This window comes from Chlamydomonas reinhardtii, chromosome 3 (genome assembly GCF_000002595.2).
Source record: "Chlamydomonas reinhardtii strain CC-503 cw92 mt+ chromosome 3, whole genome shotgun sequence".
Lineage (NCBI taxonomy): Eukaryota > Viridiplantae > Chlorophyta > Chlorophyceae > Chlamydomonadales > Chlamydomonadaceae > Chlamydomonas > Chlamydomonas reinhardtii.
Window position 1 is genome coordinate 5,106,811 of NC_057006.1, and position 18,996 is coordinate 5,125,806.

Below are 18,996 nucleotides of genomic sequence, written 5' to 3' on the forward strand. Positions count from 1 at the left end.
TAGACTACAGATGTTAGCTTCGCCCCATTGTCTTTTCAGACAAGGACATTACCAATTATCTTATTATTTATTTGGCGCCGGCATGGCCAAGGAGCTGGGCCCTGAGGGCTGCTCGGCGCGCGCAGCGGCGGCGGCGGAGACCCTGGGCCCTGAGGGCTGCTCGGCGCGCTCAGTCAAGGCGTTGGAGACCATGGGCGCCGGGGGCCGCTCGGCGCGCTCAGCGGCGTCGTGGAAGAAGCGTGGAAAGCCCGTGGTCGCTGCCCACACTCCACGCCAGGGTGGCGGCTGTGCCAAGTGCGGCGCCACCAAGACCCTCGGCCGGGGCCTGTGCAATCGGTGCTATAAACGGGAGTGGCGGAAGACCAAGTGAACGGTGACGGCGGGTGACGGCATGAGCAGGGGGGCAGGCGGGGCAGGCGAACATGCCCCTGCTCATGCAGCTGGCGGGGCAGGCGAGGCAGGGGCCTTGGATGGCGCAGCTATCGCATGAGTAGATGCGAGTGTGGTATGTCGAGGAGGTTACAGCCGCACCCGGGCTCTTGATTTGTGGTCGCCCACGCACTGTGGGCTATGGTGGGCCGGGCGGGCGCCCCCGACGTGTCGACATATGCTTGGCACACAGCATCCGGCGGGGCGGCGCGACATCATGGACATTATAGAGCAGGGGTGCTGGAAGTCGGGTTGCATTTCTGTACATAACTGACCTGCTGATGGCGCACTTAGTGCGCAGGGCCGAGAGCAAGCCCCACGGCACCTGTACAAGACGTGCGCTTTCCACACCACGAGGCACAGAAGACAGCACTGCATTGATGGCGCTTGTAACATCTGAAGCCGACACAGGCTAAATGCCTGCCTTGTGCCATTTGGTGATCGTCCGTCAGATGTTGACGTGTGCATATTCCTGTGATCCTGAGAATAAGCTTCACCTCACCTTCTATCATATACGAACACACCATCCAGATCCCCGCACACTCTACGCCCTGGCCTCATATGACTCTCGGACACCCACTCTCGTGACTGTGCCCACGTGTCAAGAAATCGCCAGCTGCGCAATTACCGTAACAGCACCTTATTTCCTATTATGCACGCCCACTCCGCGCCTCAACACCTCGCTGCCGCATTTCAGCACCGTCCATGTCGGTCTACCGGTATGTTGAGTTGCTTCACGTGCGGTACGGTATGCAGTGGTGCATTTGACGTCGGAGTGCCCGCTTCCGTCAAGTGCCTCAATACCCGTAATAATGAAACACACTATCACGTTGCCCAGGCGCTTGCGCAGATAGCGCACCTCCAATAGTTTTTATACTTGCATGTGCACATGCACATGCATTCACTGGCGTCCTCGGCTTCGCATTCGTTAGTCTTAAAGCATCTTCGATAACATTGAGGACACACCAGCAAATATCTTTAAGAACCTCGCCACAACCTGCTACGCGGACTGTGCGGACGGGGCATCCTGTCATGGCGTAGCCGCAACTTCCATGTGTGTGGGCAGTGCGTCTGCCAGCGGCGTCTCGACCGCATCTGCCGGACCCCTTGGTGTGTTCCGTATTGCGAGAGTGGCGGCAGGCGCGACAGCGGTGGCAGCAGTTTCCGCTTCGGTGTCGGCAGTGGCGGGGGCACTGGTGATTCCAGGGCCAGAGGCATCAGAGCTGGCCCGCTGCTTCCGACTGACGGTGCCGGCATCGGCGTGCTGCTTTCCGGGGGACCTGCTGCGCGCGGCGAGCCGTCCACACCGCACCGGTGGCCGAGGCGCGAGACGCCATCATGCGTGCGAGCAGCCTTGACGCGATGCAGAAGGTCCCAAAAAGGCCGGCGGCTCCCGACCGGCGGCGTATCCGGCACCTCTTCGCCGCCGCGAATCTGTCCGGCCTGGCTATTCCTACGAGGAGTGCTGGTGCTGATACGTCCGCGCGCTGGAAGCTGCTGGCGGCGAAGCATGGAGACTGAGCCTGAGGGCCCGTCCACCGGCGTCGTTGCGCCGACAGCTACCAACATACCGTCGCCGAACGAGGAGCTTGCCTCCACCTGCTCAGTCTCCGGCATCGCCAGGCGGCTGAGGCCGGCCACCAGAGCCAAACCCACGGACAACTTGTCCGTCAGACCATCACGCGCGATCGTGCTGGCGTAAGCGGCCTCGCTTACGGTCACGGAGGCCGACAGCGTGGCGGCGGAGATTGGCACAGCTGATAGGCCGACAACACGCTCACGGCGGCGCTACGCCGTTGTTGCTCGGCCAGGCCCACAGCCAGGTCCAGCACCTCCTAAAAGGCATTAGGCTGGGCTGGCTTGCGACCAACCCGCTGACCAGCGTGGCGATGGCGCTCAGTGCAACCTGCACTGCCAGCGGGTCCGCCGCGGCGCTTGAGTTGGCGCGAGGCAGCGCCGCCGTTACGCGTAAGCCAGGCGGCGCTGTTGGAGGCGAAGTAGGGGACGAAGGCGCGTCCGGGGGCGATGAAGGGGGCGCGGGTGGGCACAGCGGAGGACTCGTGCGGCTGCCGCTGCCGCACGCGCCGCCCGAAGTCACCACCAGCTCAGCCACGTTATCGGCGGAAGGCACGCCGCCGCCGCCATAAGTGGCAGGGTCCGTTATGTCCAGCGCGCCGGCAAGAAGGCTGTAGCCGCTGCCGCCGAAGTACAACACCGCGCGCGCCCACCACCGAGCTGGCCCCGTTGCTGACAGAGACGCGCCGCTGCTGCTACTGCTACTGCTCAAGTTGGCGCCGCCGCAGGCAAACGCCACCGACGGAGGCAGCGACACGCCAAACTCGCCGGCAGCAACCACTAGCAGAGAGTCCACCACGCGCGCCACGCCGCTGCGCAGCGTGCTGAGGCCTCTGGCCAGACGTCGACAACGCAGCCTCATTCACGCCCGGCAGCTCAATCCCCAGCGCCACAGAGCACTGGCCGCCGGAGTGCCCAGCGGCGGCGGCGGCGGCTGCCACGACGACGGCCGGCGGAGTCCCAGCGGCGGCGGCGGCGGCAGAGGCGGCTGCCACAACCGCGAATGACTGGGCAGCAAATCAAGGGGCAGCGTCGGTGTCAACTGCCGTGTTAGAAATGAGGAATGGGCATCCGATAATGATAACGTATGTGCTTCAGGCAGCGCAGCGAGAAGGAGCAGGATCACCGGCAGGGCCTGGCGCCATTGTTGCGGCCCTCGCTTCCTGGACAACTCGCAAGCCCATGCAGGCATAGTCAGGGCCACCGTTACGCCGTAACCGGTTTAACGTTGCCCGCCCACATGCGCCTCCCAGCCTAAGACGCTTGTCGTAGAAGGTGCTTACCTAATTGGCAGCCTCTGCGCGTGGCTGCATGGCAGCGATGATGTCAAAATGCTGTTTCAACGTCCCCGGCTGTCCCGAGAAGTACGCCACTTCGCGTGGGCTGATCCGGCACTCCGCGGTTTTGAGTAGCTCTATGAACCGTGTCTTTTCGGCCGTAATCCAGGGCCGCTTGCGGTCCGCTGCATATACAAGCACAAAAGGGCAGCATCCACCAGGTGTCAGACCTACAGCGCCTAAAAAGCTTGCCGTACGTACCAAAAACATAGCGGTGACGTGAACATTGAGCTTGGACCAACGCATTTACCAGGCGCCGTTATGCCCGGCACATGCATGCAGGACATGCTTGCCGCACACGACCAGGCCGGTGCTCACCCCACTGGCGTGGGGTGCCGTGCAGCTGCAAATCCAGTGGCAGGCGCTGGTGGCGCCGGCCCAGCCAGTGCACCACGCCCGCATCGGTCAGGTGCACACCTCGCGAATTCAGGCCCGCATCCTGCGTTTGGGATTCAGGCGCGCACGAGTTGGGCAGGTGGTAGCGTGCCTTCTCCTTGGCATGATGTCACCTGGAGCATACCAAACGCCCCATAACTACGTCAGGGGGCAGCCGAAACAGCACTAACCAGGAAGTGGACAGTGCGGATGCTGTCCAGAAGGCGCGCGTCTGCTGGCGCTGCCGTGCGCGGCGCAGCACCCGTGGCCACCGCCCGAGCCGCCGCTGGCATGCAAACTCCGCCTGCGGACGACGGCACGCTTGACCCAGATGCGGCACCGGTGCTGGCGCCGGCGCCAGCAGCTGCGACGCCCGGACCCGCGCCTCCCGAGTTGGCGAGCGCCTCCTCGTGCCAGGCCATCTCCGTGAGCAGCTACGGGCAAAGTACCAACAACCAATCATGTCAAGCCCGACATCCATATCCTACTTCAGCATTACAAGCAATCGCTGCGTGGCGCCGCATGCTTGGACAGGATTGTGCCATGCCACACACCCTGTGTGGGCAGGCAGGGTAGTATGGACCGGCAGTGCTCTGTGCCCAGTGCCCCAGTCGTATGTACCGTATCATGACGCTGACACCGTGGCATAGTGGCAGCGCAATTCGCCAAGACATGACGCTTCTCGCAGGCCTCGTACCTGGTTCAGCACCACGGCGCCCTTGCTGAAGCCCACCAGTTCCACGGAGGCCGCGACGTTAAAGCCGCTTGCCGCAAGGATAGCGCGGATGTGTGCGGCCGCACGGTACTCCTGCGGCTTGAAGCCTAGCGGCTCGCCTGTTGCTGTGGAAGCACAAATGAAGTTGCCGAAGCAGGCCTGGCCCGCAGACACCACGGTCGTGGGCATGACCCTGTCAGGGTAGCAGCGGGCCGTGCGGTAAGCGCGGAAGGCCGGGAGGGGTGCAGGGAGCTGGGCGAACTGCTCCAACCCGCATAGAGAGTATCCGTGCTGCCACAAGAGTTGTTCTGTACCCATGCACTTACAGAAGAACCAGAGCGTCCGGGAAGTGTGCAGCCATGCTCTTTAGGTGCCCCTCGGGAGAGCAGCGCTCTAAGCCCAGAATCTCGCGCGTATCTTCATCAGTAATCTGGTCTCCCTCAAAGAAGACCACAGCTCGCGCGGGCGAGGCTGGCCCAGCACGCAGAACGTTCGTGTCACCAGACACACCAGCGACGCTCATGGTGGAAGCCATGGCTGTCAATTGCAAGCCACGTTGTGGGCGGTGTGAAAGAAGCTTACGATGAGCGGAGAGTGAAACTTTCGCTTGGGCTGCACCACAGCTGTCATCAATCTCATCATCCTGCTCAAACTGCTTTGCATAAACATTGCTACAGTTTACATTGCATAGTTAGTATGCAAAACCAACCTGCAAACACGACGCTGACCTGATTTGAAAAACCTCGTGACAGCGTCCCGGGCTTAGCCGAGACGACTTTTGCGTCGCAGCTGAAACAGTTGGGAGGAAATGCCGCCTCGGCGGGGGAACGCGGCCGCGGGGGCGCGCGCAACGCAGGAGGCTCAGGGAGCCGACGAGGCAGGGCCCAGTAACAGGATACCCGAGTTCGTCACGTTTGCGCTCATACAAGCCATTATGGCTGATGGGTACAAGAAGGAGCAGGAGGTGAAGGTAAGTTTCGTGGTACGCCAAGAGCCGCGACAGGAGCAGCGTGGCAGCACGCGGGGGGGCGGGTTGTCAGCGGGGCGTTAGAGTGTGTGACACTCTACAGTTGACAGCGTCTACCGTTGCCCGCCCGCCACCCCTCGTCAACACGACATCGCAGGTCATCGTGCGCAGGCTACTAAACAAGACCAGTGGTCAGTCATAGCGCGGTGGCATGCTGCGCAGTAGTGCTTGCTGATGCCAGAAAGCTCTGATCTGCAAGTGTGGCACACCAGGCAAACATGACTGCTGGTCATGTATGCCCACAGATGACTCGTACATGCAAGTCCTCAGCAAGATTCAAAATGACATTCAATGGCTAGAAATGAATATCGAACGCATCAAGCTGCCGGTATGTGGTCAGGGACTGCATGAGATACTGCATTGCTACGGGCGTCTCACCGTGATGCAGTGTTGCAGACATGCTCACAACGATCACGGTTACCAACGCCGCGCATTGCAACGTGCAGATGAACAACGAGTGGTACCTCTGCTTGGTCAACAAGGTGCGAACCCTCTTATGCACTTACGCGGGGTTCTGTGTGTAGTCCGTGCATCACACTATTTCTGCCATTCAGCCCATTTCCTAGCATTGAATGCTCTTCTGTACCCCTTGCCTCTCGGCTGCCACCTGTCCAGGACGCTGACGAGGCGGCCAAGCAGATGGGCAGCTGCTTCACCATCGACCAGCTGGCCTACTTCCGCGCTGTGGTGAGATAGCCGTTGCGCGTGGCCGCTTGAGGGTGCATGAAGGGGAACGGCATGAGGAACAGACGGCCCCGGCAGCGTGCGCACAGCCCGCACGTGCGTTCAGTATGCGCAGAATCGGCTCTCTGCCAGCAGACACCCGCCCCAACTGCTGCTGCTGAGGCCTCTCGTACCGCACACTGGCTGCAGGTCGAGAAGATCGGGACGCACCCGCCGAGCGGCGATGCGCTGATTGCGGACGTGAACAGCATGGTGCTCAAGAACGTGGTGCCCATGCCCGCCTCGGCGGCAGCGGCTGGATCTGCCGGCGAGCCGGCCACGCAGCCGGCGGCGGCCCACGCGCAGAAGTCCAAGTTGTCGGTGGTGGAGCGCGAGGAGACGTTGCACAAGCTGGCGAGCCAGGGTTGGCTGTTCATGGCGCGCGAGGGCTACTACACGCTGGGGGTGAGTAGCGCCTCCGGGCGTATGAACGTCGATGTGTTTTTGATACTTGAACATATCGGCATCCATGCACGGGTACCTTGATGTCGTATGTGCATATTAACAGTCGCCTCTGCACCTTGCTCGTCGGCGCCACGTACGCAGCCGCGCACGCTGCTGGAGATGAAGAGCCTGGTCCTATCCACGCTGTCGGACGAGGCGGCGCGGCGCCTGGAAAACGACTACATGTAGCTAATGTCTTTGACGGGACTGGTATAGCGGAGCGCTAACTATGCATGGCATGTAAGGAGGTGGCGGATTGCCTGGTAGTGCAGTGCGCTGAAGGGGGCCCAGAGGTTGGGCATGAAAGCGGATACTGGTTGCTTGAGCGGAAGGTAGTAAGCGACGTGCCCGCAACGCGGCACAGTATGCACACATAAATGTCCAAGCTCGGTGCGTTTGGACTGGTTGGGGTGCCAGGCGGCGCATGTGTTCAGGCCGAGGGACTCTGGACGTTCAGTCATGCCCTCACGGCCCCCGGCTACGGAATTATCAGTCATACGGAACGAGGGGGGATACTTGTTAATGCAGCGCATGCAGTCCTACGGACTTTGCAGTGAAGCTATGTTTGGCGCTTTGACTCCAACCGTAACCATAACCGACCTGCATGTGCATATCTGCTTTACTGGGGCCTGGGGAGATAGGTTGGGGCTCGACTGGTTGGCAGTCTTCCCAGAATCCCACCCCACATCCCATTTGGTAAGGGTTGGTACCTTGGGTGTTCGGCGACAGCTAGGGCCCGGAAAGGGATGGGATTGGCAAGAACGCCCCACTGAGAAGGACGACTCCTTTGACCAAATTCCTTAAAATGAATGCGGATGTTACTTAATATGGGCCCCCATCCTCCCCTGATCCTCGCCGCTCCCCAATTCCCCAAAGGCGCAGCTGCTGGGCTGTGTTCCATTCGTCCAGCGCCGGCGTGCTCACCAGTGCCGGCCTGCCGTGCGCGCGCGGCACGACTCTGCCTCCCCCCTTTGGCAAGCTTGTACCTGCAGGTTTTGGGCGGGGCTCAGCCAGTCAGGGTAGGGGCAGGTTCAGCGGTCAGAGTCATGAGTGGGGTCGGAGTCAGGGTCAGGGTCAGAGTCACGGCGCAGCAGCATGCGTACATGGCGCAGTCCGCACCAAAGGAGGCTCGCAGCCTTACCAGTGGGGCTCATTAGGGCGCGCTGGAAATACACGGTTGCCCAAGCGCAGTTCAGTGTGAGGCCGTGGCACACCGGCACTGTATTCAGCGGCATCTGTCCATCTGCCCCAGGCCTCACTAGTGCTCCCTGAAACCCACTCTTCACAAACTTCCATATATAAGCGTACACATTGCAGTACACCTCGCTTTCGCGGGCCGCACGCCAAATGCCACGCACCCGAACACTTCTGCCATTGCATGATTGCAGCACACTTCAAGGCTTCAATCCCCGATGCATCCCCTCCATTATTGTCTCAAATCATTGCCTGGCAATCATAGGGCACGCAACGAAACCGGCCATAAGGACTTGCCCTCTTTCACCAAGGAACACATCCCGCCACAGACACAAAGCGTCTAGACGCACAGGGCGAAGGCGGTCCCGTCACTGGATGGTGGCCGCTCCGTGCGGGTGGGGCGCGGCGCCTGGACGAGGGAGGGGGGGCTGGGGACCCCGGTTAAAAGCCGCGGACATGTATATTTCGGTGTTCAGTGACTGAAACCACTTAAACCCCGCATTGCCTGCAAGACATTTGCTGGCCCGGGATGCTGGCGACCCCGACTACCACACCGACACACGCCGCATCCGGTCATCTACCACAACCCGGTATTAACTCCAGCTTATGCCCATCGCATAGTGCCTCCAAAATGATGTCAAAAGCTGGACGATCACGTACACACAAGATCGCGCTCAACGTGTTTATCTCTGCAAATGTATGCACTGCCCTTCGGGTTGCATTAGGGCTATACCTTTGGTAAGAAGAACTCAGCTCCCTCCATCACCCACGCTGTCCCCTCATAAATCATGCATCAGTTCTGCATTCAGCCCACCAACATTGCACATTCCATGTGCGCTGCTACTACTGCCCAACAGCTGTCACTAATCTGCGCAACTCCACAAAGCCAGTTTGTCAAGCCGCGACCCTGGTGCGGCCCTGCCGGAGGCCGTGATTCGCCGGGAGGCTATAGGAGGCTGCGGTCCACCTTGGGCCACCAGAGAAGCTCCCGCCACGGCTGCACATTGAAACAGAGTTGGAAGTGTTGGCGGCGTTAGGAAAGCACGACAAGCAAGCAGCCCGCAGTTCGTATGGCGCGTGCACCGCCACCACGGCTCACTATGACTACAACATAAAAAGGCAGCCCCCTATGCACACCTGGCACGTGCCTAACTGCACCCCTGAACGAATGGCCGCACGGCCTTACCGTGTTGCTGGGCGGCGGCATTTTCTGTGACCGCAGCGCACCCCAGTCGAAGCCGCGGAACCAGGGGTCCTTCATGGCCTGCGCCACTGTGGGCCGGTCGCGCGGCGACCAAGCCAGCAGTCGCCCCAAGAAGTCCTGTGGCCACGACGCCAGCAAGATAAACCTTATACCCAAGCAACCCGTCACAGGCATAGGTGCAGGATAACGCCAATAGCGGCGTAATGCGCGGCCGCTTGCGCGGTGGGTGCGCTAGCATTGCCTTCTCGCCTTACTCATACGCCCCGCCCACCTGCAGCTCGTGCGACCAGTGGCGGCTGAGCGGCGGCGTCCAGGAGCGGTTGGGCGGCCCCGCCACGCCCGCCGGCAGCGAGCCCGTCAGCAGCGAGAACAGGCAGGCGCCCACGGACCACATGTCGGCGGACAGGTCATAGCCGGCCTCGTCGCGGTTCTGGCACTCGGGCGCCATGTGGCCTGAAGCCAGGCCGCGTGGTAGAAGGCAAGAAGGCAGCAAAGCGTTTGGGAAGGAGGGTCAACCACCTCGACCGATACCGTACAAAGGGTGGCGTTGGCCAACCCAGGTCTTTGGAACGAGCCCCATGTGCGGGGACGATGGTAAGGAGGATGCGCACCTGGACTGCCCACGCGAGAGGTGAGGCGGCCGTTCGGCACCGTGCTGAGGTCCACGGCGGTGCCCAGGTCGCCCACAATGGCGTAGCCGTTGCCCAGCAGCAGGAGGTTGGCCAGCTTCAGGTCCTAAGGGGGGAAGGGAGTCCGGGCCGGGTGGGCACTGATTAACATCATTCGCGTCGCTGCCTGCAAGTTGCCGTTAAGCTAAAGGATTTGACACCTGAAGACGCCGAGCCCTAACTCAAGACTCACCCGGTGCACAGTGTTGAGGCGGCAGTGCAGATGCTCCAGCGCCAGCAGCAGGCAGCCCACATAGAACCGGGACGCATCCTCGCAGATCACCGGATGCGAACTGGTGCCAGTGTTCTGCTTCCCCTGTCGGGCCAACCCACAAGAAATGATGACGTGCTCATGGTGTGGCGAAGCAGTGGCGGTGGAGCCTAAGGCGGCGTATGGCGGGCCCCAACCCCGCGTCATCCACGCCAACGCCGCTGCAGACCGCAACGGGCCAAGCTCCCCTGGCAAGGCACTTCCTGCCCCGCCCGGCACAAGCAGTCCCGCCGCACCTGCGCCGTGTTCTTTGCGAGCTGCAGCTGCACCAGGCGCCGCAGGTCGCCGCAACGCGCCCACCCGACCAGCAGCGTGTACATCGTGGGCGCATTGGGGCCGCCACGAGCCTGTGCGCCCTCGCCTCCAGCCGCCGCTCCCCAGCCCATCGTGCCGCCACCCGTGCCCACGCCCAGGCCCGTGGCTCCAAATCCCGTGCCGCCGTACATCTCCAAGATCTCCATGGAGCCCCGCCGAAGGCCTTGCCGGGCCTGCAAGCCGCCGGCTGTTGGGCTATCAAGCCCGCATGTGCCAATCGTGCCGCCGCCGCCGTGGCCGTATGCCCAGCCTCCTCCATAAGCACTTGCCGCCGCGCTCACCATCCCCGCTGAGTCCCAGCCACCTGTCACGCCGGTGCCCATGATGAAGGAGCCTTGGCTGGCCAAGGAAAAGCTGCTGCGCCTCGCTTCGGATGTCGACGCCATTCGCTGCCGCAACTGCTGTTCCACGTCGCTTCCGTTGCCGCCGCCCCGCCACTGCTCCCAGGCCTGGTAGCCAGGGCTATGGCTGCCAGGCATGTTCGAGTGCGGAAAGCCGCCACTACCCATGTGGGTTAGATTGAGTTGACCGCTATGCCGGCTGGCCAGGTGAACCCCGCCCCCGCCAGCCCAGGCGCCGCCGCTCGCGCTTTCCGTCCCTGTGCTGTCTAGAAGCGAGCCGCCACCAAATGCCCCCAGCTCGTAGCTGTGGAGGCTGGCACGGCCCTGCGCCATGCCGTGTGGTGAGGCAAAGCTGCCGCTGCGGCTGAGGCCGCCGCCCTCAAAGGATGCCTTTGCAGCCGCGACAAAGGTGCTGGCGCTAGCACCGCTTGGCAAGCCGCCGCCTCCACTGGTGCATGGTACATCCTCCAAGGGGTTATACTGTTTGAGGGGCAGGCGCCAACCGCAGGGCGAGCTCAGCCGTGAGGCAATAGCTAGCCTCCGACCAGCGGTGCATGCAAGCCTTCTTAGCCTGTCCCATCTTTTTCTTCCCCAGCTTGCAGCCCGTTGCCCTGTGTTCCCACATGCCGGCCCGCCAGGTATCCCGCCGCGCCCTCTCACCTGTATGACGCTGAGCAGCTGCATGATGAAGGCGCAGTCGGCGCAGCGGCGCAGCAGCTCCGCCTCCTTGAGCGATGCCTTCATGCGCGGGTCGTTGGCCGGCAGATAGCAGCTCTTGGCCGCAGCCAGGAGCTGGCTGCCATCAGGCGCGCCGTGCACCTACAAGGCAGCAGGCCAGTGTGCACACCCTGTTCGACACGCCCCCGGCCGGTCTGCCTTGGCTCTCTGTCGCCCTGCCATGATGGGACAGATAACAGGTGCCCATAAGCAGGGGCTGGCGAGATCTCTTCGCCTATGCACGGTAAACACTGTGTGCCGGCCCGCCATCCCGCACCCACTGCCGTGCCCGCTCACCGCCACCAGGTCTACGCTGCAGCAGGCGCCGAGGCCCAGATGCGCGACGTGCACCACGTTGTCGCGCGGGATGTGCTGCAGCGTGCTCTGCGCGGCACACACACACACACACACACACACACACACACACACACACGTACGCAGGGCTTCGCTTTGTTGTTCTTAACACACGTACGCAGCAGTGTTTGGCATCGCCCAGATAGCGGAGGTGGAAGAAGACATGCGTAAAGGCAAGGCCCTTGGCGACGGGGGCGTTCAAGAGTGAGCTGCACCCACCCGCGAGCTACCATCCGCCATGACAGCGGTGTGCAGCAAGTCCATGACCTCGTCATAGTCGCCGTACATGCCATAGAAAGGGCTGACAGGCTGCAGCACTTGAGGCGGCAGCATGGCGTCCAGCTCGGCGTCGGAGTACGGGAACACGCCGTCCGCTCCGTTCCAGCCACCCCCGTCGTCGCCACCCGACAGGTCCACGCTGCCGCGTGGGTTTGCGGGCGGCTGCAGGCATGGATGGGATGCGGGACAGAGGCAAGGCGGTCGGGTGTGAGCGGTTGGCCGCACGCCTTGACAGGTAACCCCGCTTGCTGGCGCACCGAGCCGTGGCGTGCCCGAGTCATCAGTCGCTCACCTTCCAACTTCCCCTGGCAAATGCGTTGGCTGTTGATAGCTTCAGCAGCGCGTTCTGCATTTTGCCTCGCCCGCCCGGTGAAGCGGGGAGCTGGTGGTCGCCCGAACCGACGTCCACGGACTTCCTTCGTAAGCTCATCTTGTTGCGCTTTACAGGGCGCCTATCTGGTAGTGTCCTGGTGCTGAGTAGCCATAGGCCCCGGCTAGGGGCTAAAGAAACGGCATGTGCATGCTGAGCGCCTCAGCGCAACTAAAACTCTAACGCTATGTGCAGAGCGAGATGTGAGATTTTCATATACCTTAGCCTTAGCAAGAAGACGGTGCCACGGCGGGCGCGACCGGCACCAATGTTCTCTGCATGCGGAGACCACCCAGTTTGGATTTCGGCTTGCTCCGAGTACTTGTTGCAATACTTATTACAAATTATGCTTGACTGATACTCTCTTTGCTGTGACTGCTCTCCTCGCGGCCTCCAAACATAAGACTCACGAACACTGCTCGTTTCTGCAGTTGACTTCACCGGTAAAATGCACGAACCACCAAGGTAGGCGCCAAGTAGCTTTCCTATCATTGTTTCTGCTGGATAAGGACAGGCCAGCGAACTGATTCACGATTTCATTTTGCAGAAAGAAGAGCGCGCTGAAATACGTTCCCTGGGTGGCGATTATTGCCTTCCTCTTCATTTTTGTTGGCGTGATCGTCTGGTAAGCCCAGCGCTGACAGGTTGGGCTGGCTCGAGCTGGCGCCGCGCCGGGCCAACTGCGTTTGACTTGCTGACGCCTTGCCTTCCCTAACCTTTGACAGGGCTACGGGCGCAAACACAGCCCTATCCAACACAAATGACGCGCTGACCACGCTGAGCGTGGAGGCAGATGGCTATGTTCAGACCATCCACAGCGTGGCTGTGGGCGCTAGTGTGGTGTGCTGCTTGATGGCAGCGCTGATGGTGCTTATGTCAGGAGGCCGGACATGCTTGGAGAGGGCTGTGGACCAAAGGGGTGAGGCCGTAGAGCGAGACCGGGAGGCGGGGCATGCCAGCTGGCGGGGCGCTGTCTGCCTGCACCTGCTGACCTGTTCCTCCTCGACTTTGGCTGCGTGCCTGCATTACTACTGGGGCATGGGTGTGCCGATGCATGAACACTTGCGAGTCGCTGGAAGGAGCGTCCGCCATGGCTGTACAGGCATGTAGAAGATAACACCCTTTCCCCCAACGCACAGGCAAGGCGGTCTGCGGATCCTGGTTGTGGCTCGCAACAGAGGCGGTGCTGTGTGCGGTGTGGTGGCTCATTCTCTTCTGGTTGGTGTTTGTTATCTTTGGCAGCTGCCTTTGGTACGGCGCTACCTATACCGTCCGTGGCGTTCTCCAGGTGTCCATCAACACGGCTGTCGCGTACGGCAACAGCACGGTGCTGCCGCCGTCGCCCTTCCCTAGCCTCCCTCCTTCCCCGCCTCTCAACATCACCAACTCGACGGTGCTGAAGTTGTCCCCGCCTCCTCGCAGCCCTCCTCCACCATTTGTTTGTGCTAGCAGCTGCCTCAACCTGGCCCTGTTCAACTTCCTTGTTCAGGTGCGCTGTGTGTCAAGGGCTGCGGTGGGATGTTTCAGATTCCCATTTGGTTGCCGCCGCGCAGCTATCCGCATGCGCCTGTTACACTGCCACATAACATTATATTTTGCATTGCCTTGTGTTTGGCCGTACAGAAGGACATCTGTGTCTGCTCGGTGGCACTCATGAGCCAGGCGCTTTACAAAACGAACAAGGCCTATGACGCGCTTGGCAGCGTTGTGGCCGGGGCCTTCCTCATGTGGTGCGGAGCAAGTTTCCTGCTCATGAGCTCGGTGGCGGACTTTGCAAAGACGAAGCGCGAGCGTGAGCTCCTGCTCCGTGCGCAGCGTGCCGCTGTCGACGCCGCGGCTGGCCAGCTGGCATTGGGCACTGCGCCCGGGTACGCGCCTGGGTATGGCGGCGACACGCTGCCGCTCATTAAGACGCAGCAGATGCAGCAGGCGGCGCTCCAGCAGCAGCAGATGCAGCAGATGCAGATGGCACAGATGATGGCGCAGGCGCAGGCCGCTCATATGCGGCCACCCGGGCAGGTGTCCACCGGTGCCAGCCAGCAGAACATGGGCCATCAGGTTTAAGTCCTAGGGGCGTAGGTTAAGGCTGGTATGGACTCCTTGACGATGTACTGGGCGTACGAGGCGAAAGTTGGCGCAACCTGGGTGATTTCTACTTGGCAGGTATGCAGCGCTATGCTGTAGATGTACGGTTTCTTCTATGTGTGCGCAGTCTGCTTGGAATGGGACCATACGGTATATAATAACCGTTCCCATTCCCTCAGGGGCTCAGCCCCTAGCCTTACGAGCCTCGGCTCGTGAGGAAGCGCACAACATTTTCGTGTGCGGCTTTGGCTTTCGTTACTAACTTTTTGTAGCCTTTTGCGGGCTCTGTGAGGCTTTACGACTTGGTTCCGACTTGGTTTGGATGGCTTCGGCCTTGGGTGGGTGCGTCGCGCCCTGTTTTCGGCATTGCGCGTTCTGTGGCGGCTGGCCGCGTCTGGGTGGCCGGCCGCGCTCGTTCTGCTCTGTGGTCGCTTTTTGGTTTAGTGTGTGCAGGTTACGGTGGCCCTGGTGGTCGCTCGTGGCCCGGCGCAAGCTTCGATGTTCCGTGGTGCTCCTCGGCGCCTCTCCTCGTGCCGCCTGGCCCGCCGTCGTCTCCACCGGCGGCCTTGCTGGCTCAGCAGATAGTTAGGTTGCGGGTGCCGTTCGTAGCATGGCGGTTCAGGGACCGTTAGGCAGCAGATGACGCTGGTCCCGGGTGTCGGATGTGAGTGCCCGGGCGGCTGTTGCCCGGGCGCCCGGGCGGCTGGTGCGCCTGTTCGCCTCCGGGCGCGCGCGTGCCTGTTTGGTGGGTCGGTCTAGTTCGCTGGTGGGGCGGGTGGAGGGCGGTGTGCCCGTGGCGAGGTGTTGTGGTGTACTGGTGGTTTGGTCAGTTTCCGGCTCGGTTTCCCTTTGTGGTGCCTCGGCACCGACGTTTCCGGACATGGGCCTCCGGGCCAAGACATTGCGCGTCTGTGACGCCGACGAGAAAATGTGTGGTGCTTGCGTTTGATGGGGATGTCGGCAGACCTCTGGCCTGTCGCGCCTTGTTGTGCGTTGGTGCTGCCGCCAAAAGACCTAAACGAGATGAGGGGTGTTACGTGGCGGTGGGGCTTTGGCGGGCTTCGGCTTGGCTTCGACTCATGTGCGTAACACTATGAAGGTCGGCAGCCAACCAGGGGGCGGGTGTTGTTTCTCTGGGTCGCAGATGGCCCTTCGCGGCGTGGGTACGGCGTGCCCCCGCTTGTCGGGCTGTCCCTTCAATTGTAATCCGCATCCATACGGTAGACTGATATCAACGAAGACCCGAGTCCTTGTAGGCTGGCGTCTTTGTGGTGGCGACCCAACGCCTGTTACAGGTGACTTGACATACAAATTTCCGTGTAAGGATGAACGAGTGGCTTGATAGAGCATGAGACGCTGCGGGAGTCGACATGTACTGATCAGCAAACTTTCGGGTGGGGTTGGGGGCACTGGGTGGGGGTGGACATGCCAGCAGGTCGCTGCTGGCAGCAGGGCTCCTATCTTAATGTCTCCAGACATTAAACGGCCATTTTGGCCATTTTCCAGACAAACGGAGGGGGGGGTTCACGCACGCTTTTGAACAAAACAAGCGGTGTCTGAGGAGAGGCAAACTCTACCATAGTGACATATATATTTTGTAGAAAGTGAGGGAATGTCATGGTCCTTTAGGAGATTTTCGGCAATATGACGAGGATGAAGGACACCCCGATCAAGTCTTCCTTTTTGCAGATGCGCAGAGCCGGTGACGAGGATTTGCCGGGGATGCCGCATTTTAAGTCACGCAGAGTTGTCAGGGGTGCAAAGCCCGCTGCACCTCCTTCCACAGTCCATGGTCCAGCTAACCCGCGCACAGTGAAGAAAAGCTGAGACGATAGAGGTCAGGAATGAACAGAAGTCAGGGATGGACCCCGTGCACGGGCGGAACCGTGGAGCTGCGGAGGGGTTGAAGAAAACAGGCAGGGACGAGGCGCGCGGGAGAGGGGGTATACAGCAGCCTTGACAGCAGCTTCGTATTGGAGTGCACTGAACCACTCGCACTCAGGGCGGGGCTGCTGTCAAGCTCAACCATGCTACTCCTCCATGCGTAGGGGAATCAACAAGAACGGGACCTGGGAAAGGACCTGGGAAAGGACCGGGGAAAGGACCGGGGAAAGGACCGGTGAAAAGGACCAGGGAATTGACCGAGGAATGGGGAGCCATCACGGGACATTGACTAGGACACAGTGATATTAAGAATTCAACATGAAACACATTACATTCTGCCGTCGGCACACAACAAATGGAGAAGCGGGGCACAAAATTAGGAGCAAACGATAATGTTTTCGTGAGTAGCTGCTGGGCTACAGTGTCAATAGTGTTTTAGTGCATCTGGAAGCTGATCCCCGTTCAGCGACGGGGTCTTCGGAGCAGAGTACCGACCGCTTACTGGGTCGGCTGTACCGGCCCGTCCGGCCGGCGTGTGGTGACGTTCTGGTCTTCTTGTGGTCCCGGAGCCCGTTGGCCCCCGACGACTCTTCCTCAACGTGACTTTTGCACGGGTGCTAGAACGGTCCTCTACGCTGGGCATGCATGGGGATTTGGGGGTGGGTTCAGCTGGCGCCGGATTCCCATCTCAACTAGACACCGCTCCCGACTAGGGGGCAAGTTGGCACGCGGAGGTGGGGACCGCATGCTACCATAGTGCGGGATATGATGGTGCGGGAGATGATGTTGTTGTTGACTTGTCCTGCGCGCCCTCCTCATGCAGACCGAACTGTCCATCCGGGCGATGCAAGAGGCATGGGCTGGCATTGCCGGGCGTGTGATTTTGGACGGTTGCATGTGCGGCCTGGTGGGCAGCGGCTTGGAATGCCCTGTCTGCGGTTTCTCCGCCTGACAACATGCGTGTGTCATGGCAAACCTTGTACTGCTAGGGACGCATGCAGGGCGTCAAGCATTCTGGAGGGCGCGGGCGATGCAAGAGGCATGGGCTGGCATTGCCGGGCGTGTGATTTTGGACGGTTGCATGTGCGGCCTGGTGGGCAGCGGCTTGGAATGCCCTGTCTGCGGTTTCTCCGCCTGACAACATGCGTGTGTCATGGCAAACCTTGTACTGCTAGGGACGCATGCAGGGCGTCAAGCATTCTGGAGGGCGCGGGCGATGCAAGAGGCATGGGCTGGCATTGCCGGGCGTGTGATTTTGGACGGTTGCATGGGCGGCGTGGTGGGCAGCGGCTTGGAATGCCCTGTCTGCGGTTTCTCCGCCTAACAACATGCGTGTGTCATGGCAAACCTTGTACTGCTAGGGACGCATGCAGGGCGTCAAGCATTCTGGAGGGCGCGGGCGATGCAAGAGGCATGGGCTGGCATTGCTGGGCGTGTGATTTTGGACGGTTGCATGGGCGGCCTGGTGGGCAGCGGCTTGGAATGCCCTGTCTGCGGTTTCTCCGCCTGACAACATGCGTGTGTCATGGCAAACCTTGTACTGCTAGGGACGCATGCAGGGCGTCAAGCATTCTGGAGGGCGCGGGCGATTCTAGAGGCATGGGCTGGCATTGCCGGGCGTGTGATTTTGGACGGTTGCATGTGCGGCCTGGTGGGCAGCGGCTTGGAATGCCCTGTCTGCGGTTTCTCCGCCTGACAACATGCGTGTGTCATGGCAAACCTTGTACTGCTAGGGACGCATGCAGGGCGTCAAGCATTCTGGAGGGCGCGGGCGATTCTAGAGGCATGGGCTGGCATTGCCGGGCGTGTGATTTTGGACGGTTGCATGTGCGGCCTGGTGGGCAGCGGCTTGGAATGCCCTGTCTGCGGTTTCTCCGCCTGACAACATGCGTGTGTCATGGCAAACCTTGTACTGCTAGGGACGCATGCAGGGCGTCAAGCATTCTGGAGGGCGCGGGCGATGCAAGAGGCATGGGCTGGCATTGCCGGGCGTGTGATTTTGGACGGTTGCATGCGCTGGGCGGCGTGGTGGGCAGCGGCTTGGAATGCCCTGTCTGCGGTTTCTCCGCCTAACAACATGCGTGTGTCATGGCAAACCCTGTACTGCTAGGGACGCATGCAGGGCTGCAAAGCTTGGCCGCGTGCCCCAGCGCAGCAGCCACAACGCCCGCCCGTCCCGTGTGAAGCATCGTGTGTGTGAGATTGATGTCAAGGCACTTCTGAAGGAGGCTGAGGAGGAGGCCGTTCAGAATGTGGATGTCTCGTGCTAATAATTTGGCATACGAACGTTTGAATTCTTTGAAAGCGGTCCATCTAGCAAATACATACCCGATACGATTGTGTATGATTGAAACGTTGAAAGAAGGGACGATAGTGTATTGGGGATTCGATGCACGAGGGTGTGTGCCGACGTGTGAAGATGACTAAACTGGAAGCGGTTAGGCCGCGATGGCGCTCTGCCTGTGTGTATGTGCGGTAGAACTGTGACTGGTCATGGCTTTGGCCCCGGCACTTCGGTGACAGCAAGCAGTTAGCAGGTATAGCATGTACGCCGCGCAGGCAAGCGAAGGCTCAGAGTTGCTTGGGGAAACGCGCTGCGACATGCCTGTGCATATGATCGCATTTGGACTTGTTCATTAGTGTTGCACTGCGTGAAACAGATACAAAAGCCGCCGTTTACAGTTGCGAA

The 18,996-nt window shown here is 60.8% G+C and overlaps 6 protein-coding genes across 7 annotated transcripts; 3 read left to right on the forward strand and 3 right to left on the reverse strand.

The window, feature by feature from the left end:
- The first annotated feature begins 15 nt into the window (after positions 1–15).
- On the forward strand, positions 16–497 carry CHLRE_03g181550v5 (uncharacterized protein). The gene has a single exon (XM_043061050.1). The coding sequence runs from the start codon at positions 83–85 to the stop codon at positions 368–370; it is 288 nt and encodes a 95-aa protein (XP_042926179.1). The 5' UTR covers positions 16–82; the 3' UTR covers positions 371–497.
- Positions 498–507: 10 nt separating this feature from the next.
- CHLRE_03g181576v5 (uncharacterized protein) lies at positions 508–3,065 on the reverse strand. The gene has a single exon (XM_043061051.1). It carries the CDS (start codon positions 2,864–2,866, stop codon positions 2,207–2,209), a length of 660 nt encoding a protein of 219 aa, XP_042926180.1. The 5' UTR covers positions 2,867–3,065; the 3' UTR covers positions 508–2,206.
- A 54-nt stretch (positions 3,066–3,119) lies between these two features.
- On the reverse strand, positions 3,120–5,005 carry CHLRE_03g181600v5 (uncharacterized protein). Its single transcript, XM_043061052.1, has 5 exons — positions 4,758–5,005; positions 4,414–4,624; positions 3,908–4,150; positions 3,660–3,780; positions 3,120–3,466 (listed from the first exon to the last, which is right to left on the reverse strand). The coding sequence occupies exons 1-5, from the start codon at positions 4,952–4,954 to the stop codon at positions 3,288–3,290; spliced, it is 951 nt and encodes a 316-aa protein (XP_042926181.1). The 5' UTR covers positions 4,955–5,005; the 3' UTR covers positions 3,120–3,287.
- Positions 5,006–5,115: 110 nt separating this feature from the next.
- CHLRE_03g181650v5 (uncharacterized protein) lies at positions 5,116–7,457 on the forward strand. Its single transcript, XM_001702860.2, has 7 exons — positions 5,116–5,401; positions 5,556–5,589; positions 5,704–5,786; positions 5,905–5,940; positions 6,074–6,145; positions 6,332–6,586; positions 6,728–7,457. Exons 3-7 carry the CDS (start codon positions 5,715–5,717, stop codon positions 6,812–6,814), a joined length of 522 nt encoding a protein of 173 aa, XP_001702912.2. The 5' UTR covers positions 5,116–5,401; positions 5,556–5,589; positions 5,704–5,714; the 3' UTR covers positions 6,815–7,457.
- Positions 7,458–7,713: 256 nt separating this feature from the next.
- CHLRE_03g181700v5 (uncharacterized protein) lies at positions 7,714–12,535 on the reverse strand. The gene is made up of 10 exons (XM_043061053.1): positions 12,261–12,535; positions 11,909–12,130; positions 11,633–11,719; positions 11,279–11,437; positions 10,199–11,098; positions 9,885–10,007; positions 9,635–9,758; positions 9,295–9,476; positions 9,006–9,140; positions 7,714–8,816 (listed from the first exon to the last, which is right to left on the reverse strand). Exons 1-10 carry the CDS (start codon positions 12,396–12,398, stop codon positions 8,766–8,768), a joined length of 2,121 nt encoding a protein of 706 aa, XP_042926182.1. The 5' UTR covers positions 12,399–12,535; the 3' UTR covers positions 7,714–8,765.
- Positions 12,536–12,685: 150 nt separating this feature from the next.
- On the forward strand, positions 12,686–16,167 carry CHLRE_03g181750v5 (uncharacterized protein). Of its 2 annotated transcripts, none has more exons than XM_043061055.1 (5): positions 12,686–12,803; positions 12,886–12,963; positions 13,064–13,257; positions 13,478–13,827; positions 13,962–16,167. In XM_043061055.1, the coding sequence occupies exons 1-5, from the start codon at positions 12,787–12,789 to the stop codon at positions 14,400–14,402; spliced, it is 1,080 nt and encodes a 359-aa protein (XP_042926184.1). In that variant the 5' UTR covers positions 12,686–12,786; the 3' UTR covers positions 14,403–16,167. The 2 variants fall into 2 exon arrangements, with proteins under 2 accessions (XP_042926184.1, XP_042926183.1); XM_043061054.1 differs by having other exon boundaries at positions 13,962–15,758.
- The last annotated feature ends 2,829 nt before the right edge of the window (positions 16,168–18,996 follow it).